The 16539-nt window shown below is 48.2% G+C and overlaps 6 protein-coding genes across 6 annotated transcripts; 4 read left to right on the forward strand and 2 right to left on the reverse strand.

The window, feature by feature from the left end:
• Positions 1 to 836: 836 nt before the first annotated feature.
• Positions 837 to 2443, forward strand: EV420DRAFT_1748335 (uncharacterized protein; the record flags this gene model as incomplete). Its single annotated transcript, XM_060480237.1, has 4 exons — positions 837 to 977; positions 1030 to 1456; positions 1507 to 1577; positions 1895 to 2443. The coding sequence occupies exons 2-4, from the start codon at positions 1309 to 1311 to the stop codon at positions 2441 to 2443; spliced, it is 768 nt and encodes a 255-aa protein (XP_060330288.1). The 5' UTR covers positions 837 to 977; positions 1030 to 1308.
• Positions 2444 to 3208: 765 nt separating this feature from the next.
• Positions 3209 to 3894, forward strand: EV420DRAFT_1643348 (uncharacterized protein; the record flags this gene model as incomplete). Its single annotated transcript, XM_060477491.1, has 2 exons — positions 3209 to 3314; positions 3374 to 3894. 2 exons carry the CDS (start codon positions 3209 to 3211, stop codon positions 3892 to 3894), a joined length of 627 nt encoding a protein of 208 aa, XP_060330289.1.
• A 1625-nt stretch (positions 3895 to 5519) lies between these two features.
• Positions 5520 to 7025, forward strand: EV420DRAFT_1270944 (uncharacterized protein; the record flags this gene model as incomplete). Its single annotated transcript, XM_060467610.1, has 3 exons — positions 5520 to 5708; positions 5762 to 6595; positions 6645 to 7025. The coding sequence occupies 3 exons, from the start codon at positions 5520 to 5522 to the stop codon at positions 7023 to 7025; spliced, it is 1404 nt and encodes a 467-aa protein (XP_060330290.1).
• Positions 7026 to 7398: 373 nt separating this feature from the next.
• EV420DRAFT_1270922 (heterokaryon incompatibility protein HET-C) lies at positions 7399 to 10669 on the reverse strand (the record flags this gene model as incomplete). Its single annotated transcript, XM_060467607.1, has 17 exons — positions 7399 to 8296; positions 8346 to 8431; positions 8482 to 8529; positions 8578 to 8616; positions 8667 to 8774; positions 8824 to 8846; positions 8907 to 8960; positions 9008 to 9319; positions 9373 to 9696; positions 9750 to 9804; positions 9855 to 10001; positions 10050 to 10085; positions 10135 to 10173; positions 10227 to 10251; positions 10305 to 10417; positions 10471 to 10513; positions 10569 to 10669. 17 exons carry the CDS (start codon positions 10667 to 10669, stop codon positions 7399 to 7401), a joined length of 2451 nt encoding a protein of 816 aa, XP_060330291.1.
• A 320-nt stretch (positions 10670 to 10989) lies between these two features.
• EV420DRAFT_1629660 (carbohydrate esterase family 9 protein) lies at positions 10990 to 14868 on the forward strand (the record flags this gene model as incomplete). Its single annotated transcript, XM_060476095.1, has 18 exons — positions 10990 to 11229; positions 11261 to 11427; positions 11480 to 11682; positions 11743 to 11875; positions 11933 to 11943; positions 11991 to 12002; positions 12052 to 12245; positions 12302 to 12349; positions 12402 to 12489; positions 12542 to 12660; positions 12717 to 12870; positions 12928 to 12939; positions 12993 to 13407; positions 13462 to 13638; positions 13692 to 13953; positions 14010 to 14230; positions 14283 to 14424; positions 14478 to 14868. 18 exons carry the CDS (start codon positions 10990 to 10992, stop codon positions 14670 to 14672), a joined length of 2793 nt encoding a protein of 930 aa, XP_060330292.1. The 3' UTR covers positions 14673 to 14868.
• Positions 14869 to 15017: 149 nt separating this feature from the next.
• On the reverse strand, positions 15018 to 15655 carry EV420DRAFT_1643352 (uncharacterized protein; the record flags this gene model as incomplete). Its single annotated transcript, XM_060477492.1, has 3 exons — positions 15018 to 15065; positions 15134 to 15285; positions 15337 to 15655. 3 exons carry the CDS (start codon positions 15653 to 15655, stop codon positions 15018 to 15020), a joined length of 519 nt encoding a protein of 172 aa, XP_060330293.1.
• Between the last annotated feature and the right edge of the window lie 884 nt (positions 15656 to 16539).

Below are 16539 nucleotides of genomic sequence, written 5' to 3' on the forward strand. Positions count from 1 at the left end.
TGGGTGTTAACGTCCTTCTGGTCGCAAGAGGTTATGACAGAGTAGATTCTGCAGTCGGAGAAGGAACGATGAGATATCCAAGCGATATAAGAGATGTGATAATAACCCTTTCAACATATTGTTCGGTATTCGCTGTTAGCGAATAGTACTCTGAAGAGATTGCGACGCATTTGACCGTAGGCTTGATAAATGTGTTGTTCTTGAACGTTTTTGAACCAGCATTCGGTCTGTATTTTCGCTGGACGGAGATACGAGAGATCAAGATTAAAATGTGAATATATACTACTTTAGCGTGAGAGGTCAGAGCGGCTATTGGCAATGGTCCATTCCACCTGGCTTCTAGGATCCACGTAGGCTGGCTTGAGTAGTCTCCGAAGTCGTAATAACGGGTTGTAAGCATACATCTTGCACAAGGTCCCACAATCGTCTTCAAGTCGTCTACAACCTGTGGTCTTGGTCAATCCATTCGGTCTGCAGCATTCAATGGATACTGAAAGTGTCCCAGGCAGCTTCATTCCATATGAAATGTGCTGAAAACAGTGATATATGAGATAGATCGCTCCCGTACAGCACCACTTTTAGCTGAAAGCTAACTCATATGTATCCAGTTTCCCCAAGACCTCGATACCAAGCGATGCTGATACCGATATGTCGTAGAAAACAGAGGGGAGAATTAACCAGGTCATTTGTGAGATTTGACGAAGGAAGCAGTCGGTGCGCGCCCCTGTAGGAAGAGTAAGGAAAGCGCGTCAACGGCACGTGACTCTCGTCATGCCGCGGAGGAATTATTTATGTCAAAATTTGAAATTAATAATTAATTTTACTCGTCTCCGGCCGGGGGACGTCTGGCAACATACCACCTCCACGTCTACTCATTTTCTTCCTGTTACCCTGCTCATGCTTTCCCTTTCTTGACGTATCGCACAAAAAAACCCGCTGGATATCCTGAAACTTCGTTGGACGCAAATAAGATACCTGTACGTCAGAATTGACTTTCATTTGCTTACCATTCTCAAACGAGATATTCAGCTCTCCTGTGCAAAATGTCAAACATCGAGCTGAACCGACTACGGTCAAGTCCCCACCCAGACTCTCGTTTCCTGACCGAAGAGCCGCAGGACATACATGATATATTCATCCACTCCAACGCGTCCTATCTACCCGACGGCCGACCCGGACAACATCCGTCCACCATGGAAGCGTGACCTGCACGCCCTGCTCGAACAGCCGAACATCGTCAGCGGGGGCATTTCCTCATACATGTCCTCATGACATTCCTGATCGTTCTGTCCTGCCATCGTAACGGTGATGGAAACCGTCCCAGCGTTTCACTCGATATCAACACGGGTCTGGTTTGGCTTTGAGACAAGTTTGGTAGCATTGTTTACGGTGGAATATGTTGCGCGGTGTATAGCATGGAGTGGTTCATGGATGAGTTTGCTGAGGTGGATGGTATGTGAGTAAATTGCGTTCTTGCTTTGTCATGGTTTCGCTCATGAGGTGTAGCTTTCTACGGGATAATAGACTTATTGTCAGTGTTGCCTTATTATATAGAGATTATCCTACAGCAAGACACAGTGAGTGTCCTTCTATCTGAGCACTTCTGCAGGCAGGCTCACAGCACTAGTAGAGTGTCTTCTTTAGATTCTCCATTCTTCGGAATGTTCAGATTACTCCGAGTTTTTAGACCTTTCAAATACAACCACACTATCCTTCTGTGCGTCATATCAACTCTCCAAAGACTAAACGCTAATTTTCATATAGAACCATAGAAGTGATGTTCCTCTCGGTCCGGAGATCCCAGCACTGCGCTGTTGGCAATTGGGATTCTTTGTGATTATGTTAATGACCATCTTCAGCACTCTTCTGTGAGCCCGACAATATTCTTTGCTAGTGCTGTACTGATACCATCAAAGGATACTTTATCGAACGTGGCACCTGGGATACCACACTAGAGACATTTGTCAACTCTGACGGTGACCCAACGCAGTTCGCATCTATACCTGCTGCAGCCTGGTTTGTCATCGTCACAATATCCACTGTCGGATACGGCGAGATTACCCCTCGCTCTTTCCTCGGTCGCCTCGTCACATTGCCTTTACTCGTCTTTGGCTTGCTCCTCATCGCTCTCCCCAGCTTTGTTCTGGGACGGGAATTCAGTATCGTCTGGGAAAAGATGACTGAGAACCAGCGTCAGCCAATTGACGAGCTTGATATCGTTGACTCGCCCACGCTGACGAGACCGCTGTTCAGTACAAGTAGTGCATCGAGCGCAAGTGGCAGTTCAAAGAAAAAAGATCTGTCAAACAGGAAGCTCGCGCAAAATCAGACGGAGTTGAGCAGGCAGATCGAGCAGCTGAGTGCGACCGTAGAGGCGCAGGGTGCGATGATTCAGCGGTTATTGCAGGTGATGGACAAGGGCAAGCAAAGGGAGCAGCGATAACGACGAGGATTACAACGTTCTTGTGGTATCTGGAATTCGCTATATCAACGTTATTTGAGACGAAGTAACTGTTTTGTGATGAGCTGGTCAAGCGTCTCGCTTGCTAACAAATGGATTTAGGAAAGTAATTGATTCTTAAGCAAACTGTGCATCATCAGCTTCATCGAAGTGGTGCTTCGTAACGGAAGTGAGGAATCGATCAACCATTAAGCAATTCCACCTGATTGCTGATCATGTTTTCATAGCGTAGATGAATATCAGATACATAAACAGCCGTATCTTCATACTCAGAAGTTCCCACTCGGTCGAATGATGTGTCGGTGATGGGTTGAAAGTCCGAATTGGTCTTTAATAATACTCCATGAATGCATGTCCTTCATATTAGTCGGACCTACGAGTTTCTCTCAATGTTCCGGGGTGCTCACCCATCACTTGTAACAAGTCAATGTCTCCACGGATCGAGCAAATTCACGTCGGCATCTAACAGCGATCAGAAGGTGTTCGTTCTCGATATGTTGGCATGTTGGCGTGTTAACCGCGTTGCTCCCACGGGGATGCTCGAGTAACTTCTTGGTCTCCAGGCCTTTCCCGTAATAGAAGACGGACGATAAGCGCCAGGATATCTGATATCCCGGCGTTTACTGCCTGCTTATACATAAAACGTTGAGACGTGGGAATTTGCATCGTTCCTCCGCCTACCGACTGCCATCACGTCTGAAATTTCAGCACCGAACCTCCTACCACAATCAATAACGATCAACCACAATGTCCACTGCTGATCACTATGGTCGTGTCGGGGCCCAGGGCCCTATCCTTAGTGCTACCTCTCGTACCTATCCTGACTATGGAGCCATAGAAGCTGCCCTAACTGGTGAGTGCCGTCGTCGACTCAGACATCCCATACCATCGAAACTTACAATCGACTCTCAGTCCCCTCTCCTGCGGTGGCTAATTACAGAGCACCCTACGATGCAGGCCAGGGCCTTTCAGTCCTTGGCAACATTATCGGAATCTTGATCTTGATCCCATTCACTCTCATTGGTATCGCTATATGCATCGGAATCCTCAGCGCCTTGTGTGGTGCTTGTATCGTCACTGGCCACTGGTTATGGCTTCACCTCAGCTCCGCCACAAGCCCTTATTCCGAAGCCAGCTTGTGGTCAACCTTCCTGGTTGGATTTTGGGGATCTGCGGCTACACTTCTTCCATTTAGCGTGTTGAATGCTTCGTTGAAGGCGTGTTTCATGGGTGCTTCGGATGGAGTGGGGATGGTCTTAATTCTCAATGTTGTATTGGGCTTTTTCAAAGTCGGATTTGATTGCGTGGCCGGAGTGCCTCTGGTCGGGTACTACTATGGTATAGAGACGCTCGGACTTACCTATGCCCTATGTGCTGCGTATACTGGAGGGGTGATTGTCTCCTTTGTGTTGATGATGATAGTACCCCGATGATCCACGACGATCCATAAAAAGTTAGGTGTTTTGTAATTGTACAATCTCTGAGTGTTTAGTTGTGTTGAAATTGTAGCATTACGTAGCCGTAGCACTTGCCTGGACCATTGAAGTCTTTGCCGACGTCTCGACAGGAAAGAACTTTAGGTGGTCATTGGATCAAACTTATATCTGCTTGTCGTCGTCATTTTTTGAGGGAGGGATGCTAGGTATCGTACTATACACCGTGAAGTTAATAAGGTTCATTGCAAAATATGTTGTCAGGAGGAACTAAATACAGAATTGGGCGGGAGTTACGGAGCATACAAGCATTCTAGGTTCATTGCTAATGTGAAATAATGAAGTAGAGAGAATGAGGCGACGTACCGGCCTCTACAATTTGATGAAGGGCGGTGTAGCGAGAAGGAGCAGCATCATAATGCCCATCAGAGCTGCTACTCCAGTATATACAACACAGATGACATGACCAATGACGCGTGACGTTCCAAATATCACCGGATAATCGAGAAGCTAGCAGATAGAGCTAGGAAAACAGGGCCAATAGCGAGGTAGATTAAGGCTCCGACAATCTGATCGATATCCTGAGTCCTGTATAGACGGTCACTGCAGTAGTTATATTCTGGGAGTGTTTTGCGACTGAGTATGGGTTTTTGTGAGACGGGAGTGGGATCTAGGACACGGTTGTATTGTAGTCGCGGTGGTAACGGGTTAAGTTAGGCAAAGATGAACATCAACGCGAGGATGGCAGTCTTCAGATAACATTATGATTGTTCGTTAATGTTTGTACGTCGAGGAATATGTGCTCGATAGAGGTAAGCGATATAAAGAGCACGGGTTGATCGCGGTATCGAACCTGAATCGAAGTGAGGCACCGTTCTCTCCGAAGCGCGTATTATACTAACAACCGTTCATCATTGCTTCACAAGAGGGGCGAGATGCGTTGCACATGGTGGCGTTAAGAAACTATCTTACCCAGTCAAAGGTCGTTGCTTTAATAGAAGCCAAAGTTCACGGCAAAGGTTGGTTGATTGATTTAAGGTGAATGCAATCGCAGCAGACCAATTTTCCAATGACTAGAGAGCTATTTAGAAATTTCTTTTGAGAATCGCGTCTGAAAGAGGAAAGCCTGACTCACCAGCGGTGGCGAGAGTTGTGGGACTCGGTCCGAAATTCAACTTCGGCAGAGGACGCGTCCCTAACAACAATCATGGGCCAGAGCAACGGGACCGCCATGGCTAAGCATCACCAGCAGCACAGAGAATTAGAGAGCTCAAGCAAGCGAGCAGGGTGCTAAGGTGAGTCCTGGTCGCTATCGAGAAGAAAGTAGCAGTAGTAGTAAGAAAAACTACATTTATTTGTTTATTTATTTATATAATGAAATTTAATCAGCCGTCAATGTTTGTGTTTGTTTGAATTTCGCTCCTCTGACTTTTACGCCTTCCTTGGCATCCCCCATCCCGATTTCTCTGCTGTACCAGTACACGCTGTTCTGTACTACTTCAGTCCTCTTTTTTACTTAGATTTCTATTCACTTTAATCCTTCATGTGAGTGTGCTTTTCCCTAGAATTTTGTGCCATTTTTCAGCGCCAAATGCTGGGGAAATGCTGACATGTCCGTCCACAGCATGACCGCGCCTTCAAATTCGTCTGCTCACCGCAACGTCGTTCCTTCTGAGGTTGGATGGCAGTTCGTTCCTCAGTACTACACCTTTGTCAACAAGCAGCCCGATCGTTTGCACTGTTTTTATACGAAAAAATCTACTTTTATTCACGGGACTGAGGGGGAGGATGGGAAGCCTTGTCATGGTCAACAGGTGCGTACAGTTTTGCTTTGCTTTCTGTGTCTCTAATCTCACTTTTTTATCAGGAAATTCACGCGAAAATAACCAGCATCGGATTCCAGGACTGTAAAGTCTTTATCCACTCTGTCGACGCTCAATCTTCCGCCGACGGAGGCATCATTATCCAGGTTATTGGTGAAATGTCCAACCATAATGACCCGTGGCGAAAATTCGTTCAGACCTTCTTCCTTGCCGAGCAGCCAAATGGGTACTTCGTTCTCAACGATATCTTCCGTTTCCTTAAGGAAGAGACCGTTGAGAGCGACGAGGCAGAGGAGCCTGCTGAGACCGTTGCGCCTATGGAACCACAACCTGAGCCTGTACCTGCTCCCGTCGAGGTTCCACGGGAGCGCACCCCGACTCCTCCCCCTCCTCCCCCACCGGTCGAATCCGTCCCGGCAACACCGCCGCCTGTGGAGGAACCGCCGACCACGGTAGCTGACGTCCCAGAGCCACCAGCGCGGATTCCTACACCTGAACCGCCCAAGCCGCCTACACCTGCCCCCGTGGCAGCTCCCCCTGCTCAGACGAACGGCATTCACCCCCCTGAACCGGCTGCTCCTGCTCCTGCTCCTGCTGTTGCTGTTCCTGCTCCTCCCCGGATCGCGGAGAAGGCCCCGGCGCCCAAGGCTCCTGCACCCAAGACGTGGGCCAACCTCGCTGCAGCCAACTCCAACAAATGGGGCGCAGCCGTGGCGCAAGAGTCGAGGGGAACTACAGAAGTCGTACCATCCTCGACGCCTGGAAGTGGAACGCAGACTCCTTCTGCCCCTGCCCCTGCCCCCAATGGACCCGTTCGTGCTCCTCACCCAGCATATGTCGCGGCGCAGGCAGTGACCACTTCCCATTGTTTCGTTAAGGTATGATTCTTCACAAAAAAATTCCTAGTCACTTCTCATGTCTTTTTAGGGCGTTACGGAGCCGGTATCCCAACCCGCGTTGACCGCGCAGCTTGCGCATTTCGGAGCCATCAAGGAGGTCGACATTGTGCGTTCCAAGGCTTGCGCATTCGTTGAGTTCACTACTGTCGAGGCTGCTAAGCGGGCTATTATTGCGTCGTTACCTGCTGCTCAGGGTGGCGGAGGTGGTGTTTGGGTTGAGGCTACCGGTGAAGTCCCCAGTATACGGATCACTGTAGAGACCAAGAAGGAACGGGGCGACAGGCCAGTCAGTCGTCCAAGAGGTGGTGCTCCCCAGGGCGAGACACGGGGTGGTGGAAGTGGCGGCGGCGGATTCCGGGGTAATCGTGGCGGTCGTGGTAGGGGTGCAGCTGCAGGGGGAGGAAAGTAGTCGCGGTGGATCTGCCTGCTCTCCCGGACTAAAAAATAAAAGGAATAAAAAGTACTGATCTTCCTCCCAATCGTCTTTGTTGCGCGCGTCTTCTTATTTACTATCGGTCCTTTTTACGGTCGTTGTTGTTTTGCACTTATTTTCTCGCTCTTGTTGTCCTTGCATTCTTACATACACTCACCCATCCGCACACATCACGCCCTCACTAACGCCCATTCATGTAAGTAGGTTTTCGTTATGCATACATACTGGAAATCCTGATAATGCTCTCGATGTCCATGTATTCGTAGCACTTTCTCTTACAAAAAAAAACAAACAAAATTTTCATCAAGTATAATTCGGTTTCGATTCTCCTACTTTATAATTGCCACGTCTACCATCCACTACTACCACCGTACGGCGCCTGAGGGAAGTGTGGTGGACCTTGTCCATGCGGAGGATAACCACTGTACGGCTCTGCTCCAGGGAACGAAGGAACTCCATCCGGAGGAGCTCCAGGAGGCGGCGAAAACCCGCCTGGAGGACCTTGTCCATATCCACTGTATCCCCCACCACCTCCTGGGAAGGCAGGAGGAGCATCAGGGAAGGCAGGAGCCTCCGAAGGCGCACCAGGGAACGAGGGCGCAGACGAGTACGACGGGTTGTATCCCGAATGATGATGGTGTTGATGATGCGCCGGCGGAGCTCCCGAAGGAGGGGCATAGGATGCAGAGGACGCGCCAGGGAAAGACGGTGCACCAGGGAACGAGGCCTCAGATGTAGCTCCAGGGAAGGATGGAGCCGGGGAGTGCGTTCCTCCGCTATGGTAAGATGATGACGAGTCCGTTCCGCCTCCATAGTAAGACGACGCCTGGCCCGTCGACGGAAGAGGTGGTGCATTATGGCTATGCTCATGACTGTGTCCGTAATGCGCTCCTGGGTATCCAGATGAAGGGGGTCCAGGAGGCGAGGTGAAGTTGTCTCCTTCTCGCCTGTTGCCACTTCCGCCGCCGAAGAGATGTTGAGCTTGCGCTACTCCCGGAATCTGGTTGGCATACCCAAGCAGGGCATGCTGTGCTTGCTGGCCTTCATTCCATGCAAAGGTGCCTTGCGCCTCAGGAGGTTTGCTGCTACTCCCTGAACGCTTGTTGTTCCCTTTCCGAACGGACTCTTTGGACAGTCGGCCAATGATTTCGTGTTGCTTGGATCCGAGACTCTGAACCCACTTCTGCATACATTGCATCATTTCGTTCTGCACCTTTGAGTTACGGTTCATGAAATCCGGATGGAACCTGAAACACGATTTAGCAGTGAGACTGATGCCAAGGGAGGATGCCATACAGTGCTGAAAGGATATCTTCGGTTACTTGATGTACGTTGATAGAGGTATCATCCCAGGCCTTGGTTACCAGTGTAACAGTATTCACCTTGATAAACTTTAGCTTGAATCGTGGCACACACATACAAAAGAACTTACGAGTACAACTTTGGCAATTTCACCGGCAGGCTCATTGAGTATTAAGTTCTGAAACGCGATGAATAAAAGTGTATCATCAGGTAATGATCAACTCACGAAGTGATCTTTACTCAAGAAAGAATGTGTTGGGTCCGACTGTGAGGACACGTCAATCAGAATCATTATCAAAAGAGAACAGAACGAACAGCGCGGGGATCATTGAACACTTCATATTGATCATGACTGTTGATAACCTCATTTGAAGCCTCCGCTAAACCTGTCGTCGCGGTTTGGAGTAAGGGTTTGACGAACGGCTACATCATTGATGAGTAAGTGAGGTTTGGAAGATCTCAAGTAACACACCTCTATTGTCGAAAAGACGAAGACTGTTCGGAATAGCGTAAGTCAGCAAGAAATTCTCTTCAAAATCATTAAATGGGCACTACCAGAGACGCCGTCCATAATTTTGTCAATCAGGGCTCCGAGTCCGGGTATCTTTTCTGGATTCTGATCAGTCGCGAATACATAGCCTCCGATATAGACGCACCGATAGTCTTCTCTATCTTCTTCGCCACCGAGTCTCTAAAGCTCAATATTTGCCATAGCACGGAATGCAGTTCCTGAGGCGACATGTCCTCCGGTCTCTTTCCGCCTTGAGCGGGTCCTGCCCGTATTCGCTCGATGTTATCCATGTCCCGCGACATGTCGCCACCCATGCCACCAGGCAGGGAGCTGAACATGCTTCGGAGAACATCTGAAGAGCCATAAGAACCTCCGGACCGAGCTGAGGTGGACCTAGCGTCGTCGAGCTTCTTATTTAAGTCTGATACGGATGCTTCGCTGAGCTTGTCACCGGCCTCTGCCGCGTCGGTCAGTACCACGTAGTTGATAGATGTAAAATTGAGAACGTACCTCCTAGTAAGGAGTGAATAAAGTCGCTGCCACCAAATGTCCCCGTCACGATAGGTGCCACCCATTGTCCATTAGGTGCCTGGATCCTTACTTGATCACCGACGTGCAGGAATACGTCCTTGTATCCCATCGAAACAAGAGCGATTTCGCAAAAGTTGGAGTGAGCGGAAAAATCTTCAAGGGTGTGCAGGGCTTGTCCCAGAAGGCGGTATGCTTCGTATTCATCTTGCTTCCTGCCCTGTGCGCGTTGCTGGCGACCGAGGTGAATGCACTTCTCGAGTGTACGTCGGACAAGGGCTTTGCTTGTGTCCCAGCCGCCAGATTCTATTTGAGCAGAGGTTTTCAGATGCTCTGAATTACTCTGAGATTCGACGCACCATTGGCAATGTAGTTCTTCATTCCAGTTTGATGGTCAATTTCAATTTCTCTGGGCTACATGAGCAATTAGTATTTTGAAAAGCATTGTGTGTGAACAAGCTCACATCGACAGGTCCGCGCAATTGAGGATGGTATTTCCTTGCATCTTCTCCTTCTCCGTAGCCTTTCGGGTTGTCGATATGTTCGGTAGGCAGATAAACTCCTAAGCGTTCGGGGGTGACCTCAAATTCGTTTGTGGCGTATCCGTGGGCCTGCAATACAAATTAAATGTCAAGAATATGACCTAAATGGTCACGCACCATAAATCCTAGCACCATGCATAAGTTTATGATTGTCTGGTACATAACGTTGAGGAGTTGAAGTGGAGAGGATGGGAGCACCTACCTGGAGCGGGAGTTTCTTCAGGCCAGCAATATCGACAGCCTATTGCATCACCGGTCAAAATGAGGTTTCGTGATACACTTCTATCAACAAACCTGGCTGTAATCACGAAGCCAATTGCTGTTGATATGGTTCAGTCAAAGCCAGCGCACAAGACTGGATAGCGAGCGTACCCAAAATAGACGCGTTTGATATCAAGACCGCCGAATTTTGAACCTTTCCCAATGATACTAGCCAATGCGAATCCTCCAGCGCCTTTCTTCACCAGCTCTGCCAGAGCATCTTCCTATACGGCCCTTTAGTGATGACTTGACTTTGATTTCAGTAATCGCGACTCACGATATCTCCGTGGCGGAACGCCTTGCCTTCCATATAGGCAAAACTAAATGAGAATATTTGTTGATCAGGACGTTCACACAGGACTCGAAAGTACTCACGATGGTATGTTCCCTGCTCCAAACGCATAGACGCCGTTGCCGGGCAGACATACTGCAAAGAGGAACACTAGAAGGAGGAGAAACGTCGGATTTCCCGACATGATGATGGTGGTAGGGAAGAAGAACGGATGGTGGCGTGGACCTTAGACGAATACACTGCAAAGCTGTGGTAACGCAAGTCCGCTTATACCGGCGTTGACGATAACTGGCGATCTTCAGAATTTTTGAGAGTCCAGTAGCGCGTCGTCGATGTTCTATACAGCGACAAGGGTCGTATGCCGATCCAAAAGCAAGTGGGAAGCGGTCAAGGGGCTTTTTCATCAATGTCAGGGCGTCGGGTCAACGGATTTAGTGGGGTGGCGGTGCTGCAACCTTCCATCAACGATGGAGCTTCCTCACCACCCCGTAATCAGCCAATGCCATGGGCATCGTGCGCGATGACCATAGATCTTCTGCACTTAATCGTATCATAACCAGAGGGCTGGTTCTTGTTGTCCTGCTCTGTGCCCTCTCGCTATCATGGGTATTCCATAGGGCCTGTGACCATACTTTGGCCGCTATACCAATTCACGCTCCAGAAATACTCAAAAAGTGCCAGAACCTGCACGTTTTACCGGGAAAACCATCAGGATTTGACGATAGGGCGGAATCCGATAGATATGTACAGACTGACGAGACCGACGCTATTGAAGAATGCGACAATTTGGACCGGACGCGTTTCTGGCTTTGAAGTTGTGAGAGGCGACCTGTTGATGGATAAAGGACTAGTCAAGAAGGTCGGAGACATTGATGCAGAAATGGACGTGTTTGGCGGCGAGTTGGACGTGCAGGACGTTGGCGGGGCCTGGGTATCGCCAGGGTGTGCATCAGCGTATATCGTTATATCATTTTCTTCGCTAATCTATGAGCAGAATTGTCGATCTTCATTCTCACTTGGGTGTATGCTCTTCTCCGGATTTCAACGGGTGCTCAGACGGGGATTCGCTGCATGGTATCGCACAACCATGGCTTCGCAGTCTCGATGCTCTCAATACTCACGATGATGCCTATCGTCTTTCTGTTGCTGGAGGAATCACAACAGCTCTCATTCTTCCTGGATCCGCTAATGCCATTGGTTCGTTCAGACGTTTCTTAACATCCGAGTTCTGCCTTCTAACATTCATCTGTAATCTAGGAGGGCAGGCATATGTGATTAAATTGCGCCCTACAGAGGAGAAAACTCCCTCTTCGATGTTACTAGAACCGCCTTTCTCGTTGAACGGCTCATATGTCGACCCCTCACTACCTCCGAGGTGGAGGCAAATGAAGTATGCGCTCCAATTTCATGACTTTGTCGTAGGCTAAATACCGTATCCATGTTGCAGACAGGCATGCGGTATGTATATTTTTTGTCAACTAAACGTCTCTAATCATTTCGAACAGGCGAGAATCCAAGTTCGTACTCCTTCCATCGTACTGCTGTCCAATGTTCATGCCGATATAGGCGGTGTCTATGAAGGCACGCGAATGGACATAATCTGGGCGTTCCGCCAAGCATACCACACGGCCCGAAGCATCCGGGATAAGCAAGATACTTATTGTACCAAAGCCCTCGCTGGCCAATGGTCAGGCCTAGGCGATTTCCCTGAGAGTTTTCAGTGGGAAGCACTTGTAGATGTGCTCCGAGGACGAGTCAAGGTACTCAAGCTCGGCGTCTTATTCAGATTCTTTGCTCTAATGTCCTCCAACTTCAGATACACAACCACTGCTACGAAGCTGTAGATTTGGATGGTATAATAAGGGTGAGCACACCACTTCCGTTGCGGAATGATGCTTCAATGATCATTTACATAGCTCTCACAAGAGTTCAAATTCCCAATTGCGGCTTTTCACCACGCGCACGAAACTTACCTCGTGCCGGACCTCCTCAAAAAAGCATATGGTCTTTCCCTACATATCATGATATCGTTCCTTGTCTGATTCATTATTTACAGGGCACCCACCGGCATCAGCTATCTTTTCCACGCTTGCGCACTACAAGCGAGAGGCTTTTCGTGGTTCAGAGTTCGCCGCACGGATTTTGTCTGAGCATGGTTTAGATGTGATTGTGAAGGTCGTTTAGCTCTTGTTTCCACTGAGCCTAGTTCACTCACGACAATTAAATTATAGAGCGACCATCCGGCAACAAATTCACGGTATTTACTCCACGAGGCACAGCTTGCGCATTATTATGGACTACCAGATAATATTGGACTTGCCTCCGTTACGTCTACTCCCGCAAAAGTCATGGGTCAGGATCACAGGATTGGATATATAAAAGCAGGTACTATATCTTGGCTGCAACTACTATCCTGGTGCTCACTTGTATCGATCATCATAGGATATGACGCAGGTAGTCTCTCCGACCTTTCACTGGTTTCTCGTCACCGATTGCCCCTTCACTAGATATCGTCATCTGGGATAGTCATCCTCTTGCTTTAGGTGCTACGCCTAAGCAAGTGTACATCGACGGAATAGCCCAGTTCAACAAGTCCTATTCAAGGCCAAAGCCGCCGTCTCACCAACATGCACCGAAGACACCAGATTTTGACCAAGAGGCAATAGACGCCGTGAGGTATGACGGCTTGCCACCCCTCCAAGCAAAGATATCGATCTCGGATGTTGTTATCTTCACGAACGTGACGAGCGTGTTCATGAAGAGCAATCGACGAATAGAACAAGTATTTTCGGCTGCTAGTGGCGAACTGAGCACCATTGTCATCAAGGATGGGAAAATTGTTTGCCGAGGAATAGAACTATGTCTTGAGGTTCATTCCGACTCAAGTGTTAGACGCGTCAATTTAATGGGCGGATCAATAGCGTAGGTGTCTGCCTGGTATACTTCATTGATTTCTTATCGTTTAGGTCTCTTTAGACCCGGCCTCACCACAGTCGGCTCGCCACTAGGACTAGCTGATATCGATTTCGAAGACAGTACTAAAGATGGACCGGTCATCGACCCTTTCTCATCCGAAATCCCGAACTTAGCGGGAGGAGAAGAAGCGATAATACGAGCAGTAGATGGTCTGCAATTCGCATCTCCCGATATGCTGTACGTCATCTTCCAAATTGTGAGGTTCGGACTGACGAAAGTTCATATCCAAGGCTGGCTTATCGTGGAGGCGTTACTATTGCTGTCACAGCGCCCGAATCTTCCGGATTCTTGTCGGGATTAAGTGCAGCATTCACTACCGGTGCTGCACATAAGTTGGAGGATGGTGCTGTGATACAAGACGTTGCGGCGCTGCATGTTATGGTGTCTATGTCTTCACCCATCAGTGTTAGCACTCAACTGGGTGCTCTAAGGCGACTGCTGTCTGGCGAAATACACGGGGAACTAGGTGTGCAGTTTAGGAAGATTGTTGAGGTAACGTCTTTGCCGTTCCTTGGATGGCATTATCTATTTAATGATAGGGATGCTAGGGTGAACTGCCGCTTGTCGTGACAGTCTACAGCGCCGATGTTATGGTATCTTTGATACAACTTAAACAAGAAGCAGAAGAGAGGTCTGGGAAATTTATTCGTGTGACGTTCCTTGGAGCGCCCGAAGCACATCTTGTTGCTACCGAGATAGGCAACGCCGGCGTTGGCGTCATCTTTGGTCATGTGTGGCCTTTCCCTAATGACTGGCAATCAAGAAGGATGTATGTGGTATTCATTACCTTCATTTGCGATAAGATTATTGAAACGCTCTAGTCTCCCTGGCCTGCCGCTTTCTGAAGACAGCATGCTAGATGTGCTCCTGTCGCACAATGTCACGGTGGGCATCGGCCTCGACATCCTTGGTTTGGGTCCGCAGAGAAGCACTGCCCGGAATACTAGATTTGACGCTGCTTGGGTTAGTGTTTTGCGTAGCATGACTTGTTCTGCAACTAACTTGCTTGCTACCAGGCCGCACTTGAAGCTGGCACGGAACTATCTCAGTCCGATGCTCTTGCATTGGCGTCAGTGAATTTGGAGACGCTGCTTGGCGTGGATAATGAGGACTATGACATGGTGGCGACAACGTTTGGAACACTGCTTGAATTTGAGAGTAAGGTTGTCGGGGTTATTTCATCTAGACGTGGAGTGGTTGATCTATTCTGAGTTACTGAAAAATGCTGTCTAGTCTTCTCATTTAGATCTACTGTGGGCATGAAGACGAACCAGTAGTTGGCTCCAACAATGGTTTGATACACAATGGCCACTAAGCTCTCAGGATTGTATTTATCCTACATCTCTATTGCCATGACATATTCATTGGAACGCCTGTATTCATAACTTCGCTGGCTTCTTGGTCTAGGGATATTATGACTATTTCCCTCGTATTGACAGTCTAATGAAACTGTATTAAAGAGTGAGTGTATCAAGTCAGCGCGTAGTACCAGTGTTGTTTGACCTCAGTTCCGTGAAATATCACTATGAATGAAACATACTTGTCAGAATCTACATCTACATGTAGGTCTGAATGTTGGAACAATGAAGGACAGCAGAATCATACTAATAACAAAGGACATTGCGATGAACACCCGTGAGCCACAGCTCAATTTCGACCCTCTGATTTGCACAGCAATCTCTGTCTCGGTCGATGCTTCATCAATATGCCCTCCCTCTAGTGCATTACCAGATGGAGAGGTGGTCTTCTGGCTCAATGTACGATGCCCATTGTCCAATATGACTGATGTCGACTCGGATGCATTGTCATGGAGTGGCATCCAATCTATTGCATTTTATCAGTGGCTGTACACACAGTGAACCCAGATCTTCCTACCTCCCGTGGAGATGTTAAGGATCTCCACAAATGGCCACCCAAAATACTCGCAGACATCCGCACCACCACAGGCTGGGTCGAATCCATAGTTGGTGTTCAACTCAGGTACAGTTGTAAGCACCGTTTTAGACACATCTGGCACCCACAATTTCTCCCATTTAGAAAGCTTCACACCAAAAACATCTTCTACTTCAACTGAAGACATCTCTGAGTCCCCATCATAGTACCACATGAAGACAGGCCAGGACACCTTGTTGGTCTGATAATCAATGGAGGGAGCGCTTATTGACAATGAGAGTGTGTGATGGTCTTCAGCCATGAATGTATTGCAGAGACGAAAAGGATCACACCTCTCTTCCTGGCCAACACAAAGGGCAAACTGTGTGTCTGAATATGCTTGTTAGTCAATAGTTGCTAGTCAACAGACACCCACCTATTAGATATAGCTCATCATCATGACCATGATGCCTGGAATGGACACAGTATTGTAGTTGGGAAGCTTGCGCAATCCATGAATTCAAAATCTTGTCAAATGAACATGACCAGATCTCAGCATAATAGGACAGAGTCCCAGCATATGGTAAAAGGATCATTACTGAACCACTGTCAATGAACAATTAGCAAGAAGATATAAGATCAAAGTAACAATGGACTTGTTTGTCAAGGGTGACAATAGTATAGTGTGACCTTCCCAGGACACCTCCCATTCATCCAATCTAAGCCTGGACTCTGCCCACCAAAGTCCCCCTGGATGAGGTCAATACACTACCTGGCATGTAAGGTTGATTTTGTGGATGGAAGAATGAAGAATGTTTAGACCAAATGGTGTGTTTGATGGCATCATACACATTGCATAAATTGTCCTTTTGCAAAGTCAGCTGATGAGGACCATCTGTTGACTTGGCTATGAAGTGGCTCCTCAGTCAGCATGTTCCAGAGACTGACATGGTTCCATAGTATATCAGAGATATACACAAAAAGACCCCCAATGTGGTACGAGTTAGATACTATAGCTGTCACTGACAATTTGCCCATGTTCATTGAGCTGGATAGGACTTGGCTTCAAAATTATCAGTATACATCCAGAGTATCCATGACTTGACTGACATTTACCAGGCCTCCCAGATCAGGAAGGATGTAGTGCCTGGACAAATACTCTGCTGACTGACTATAGAATGCATATTCAGGTGTATCCTTGACACT

The sequence above is a fragment of the Desarmillaria tabescens genome (genome assembly GCF_030435595.1).
Source record: "Desarmillaria tabescens strain CCBAS 213 chromosome Unknown EV420scaffold_19, whole genome shotgun sequence".
Classification (NCBI taxonomy): Eukaryota; Fungi; Basidiomycota; class Agaricomycetes; order Agaricales; family Physalacriaceae; genus Desarmillaria; species Desarmillaria tabescens.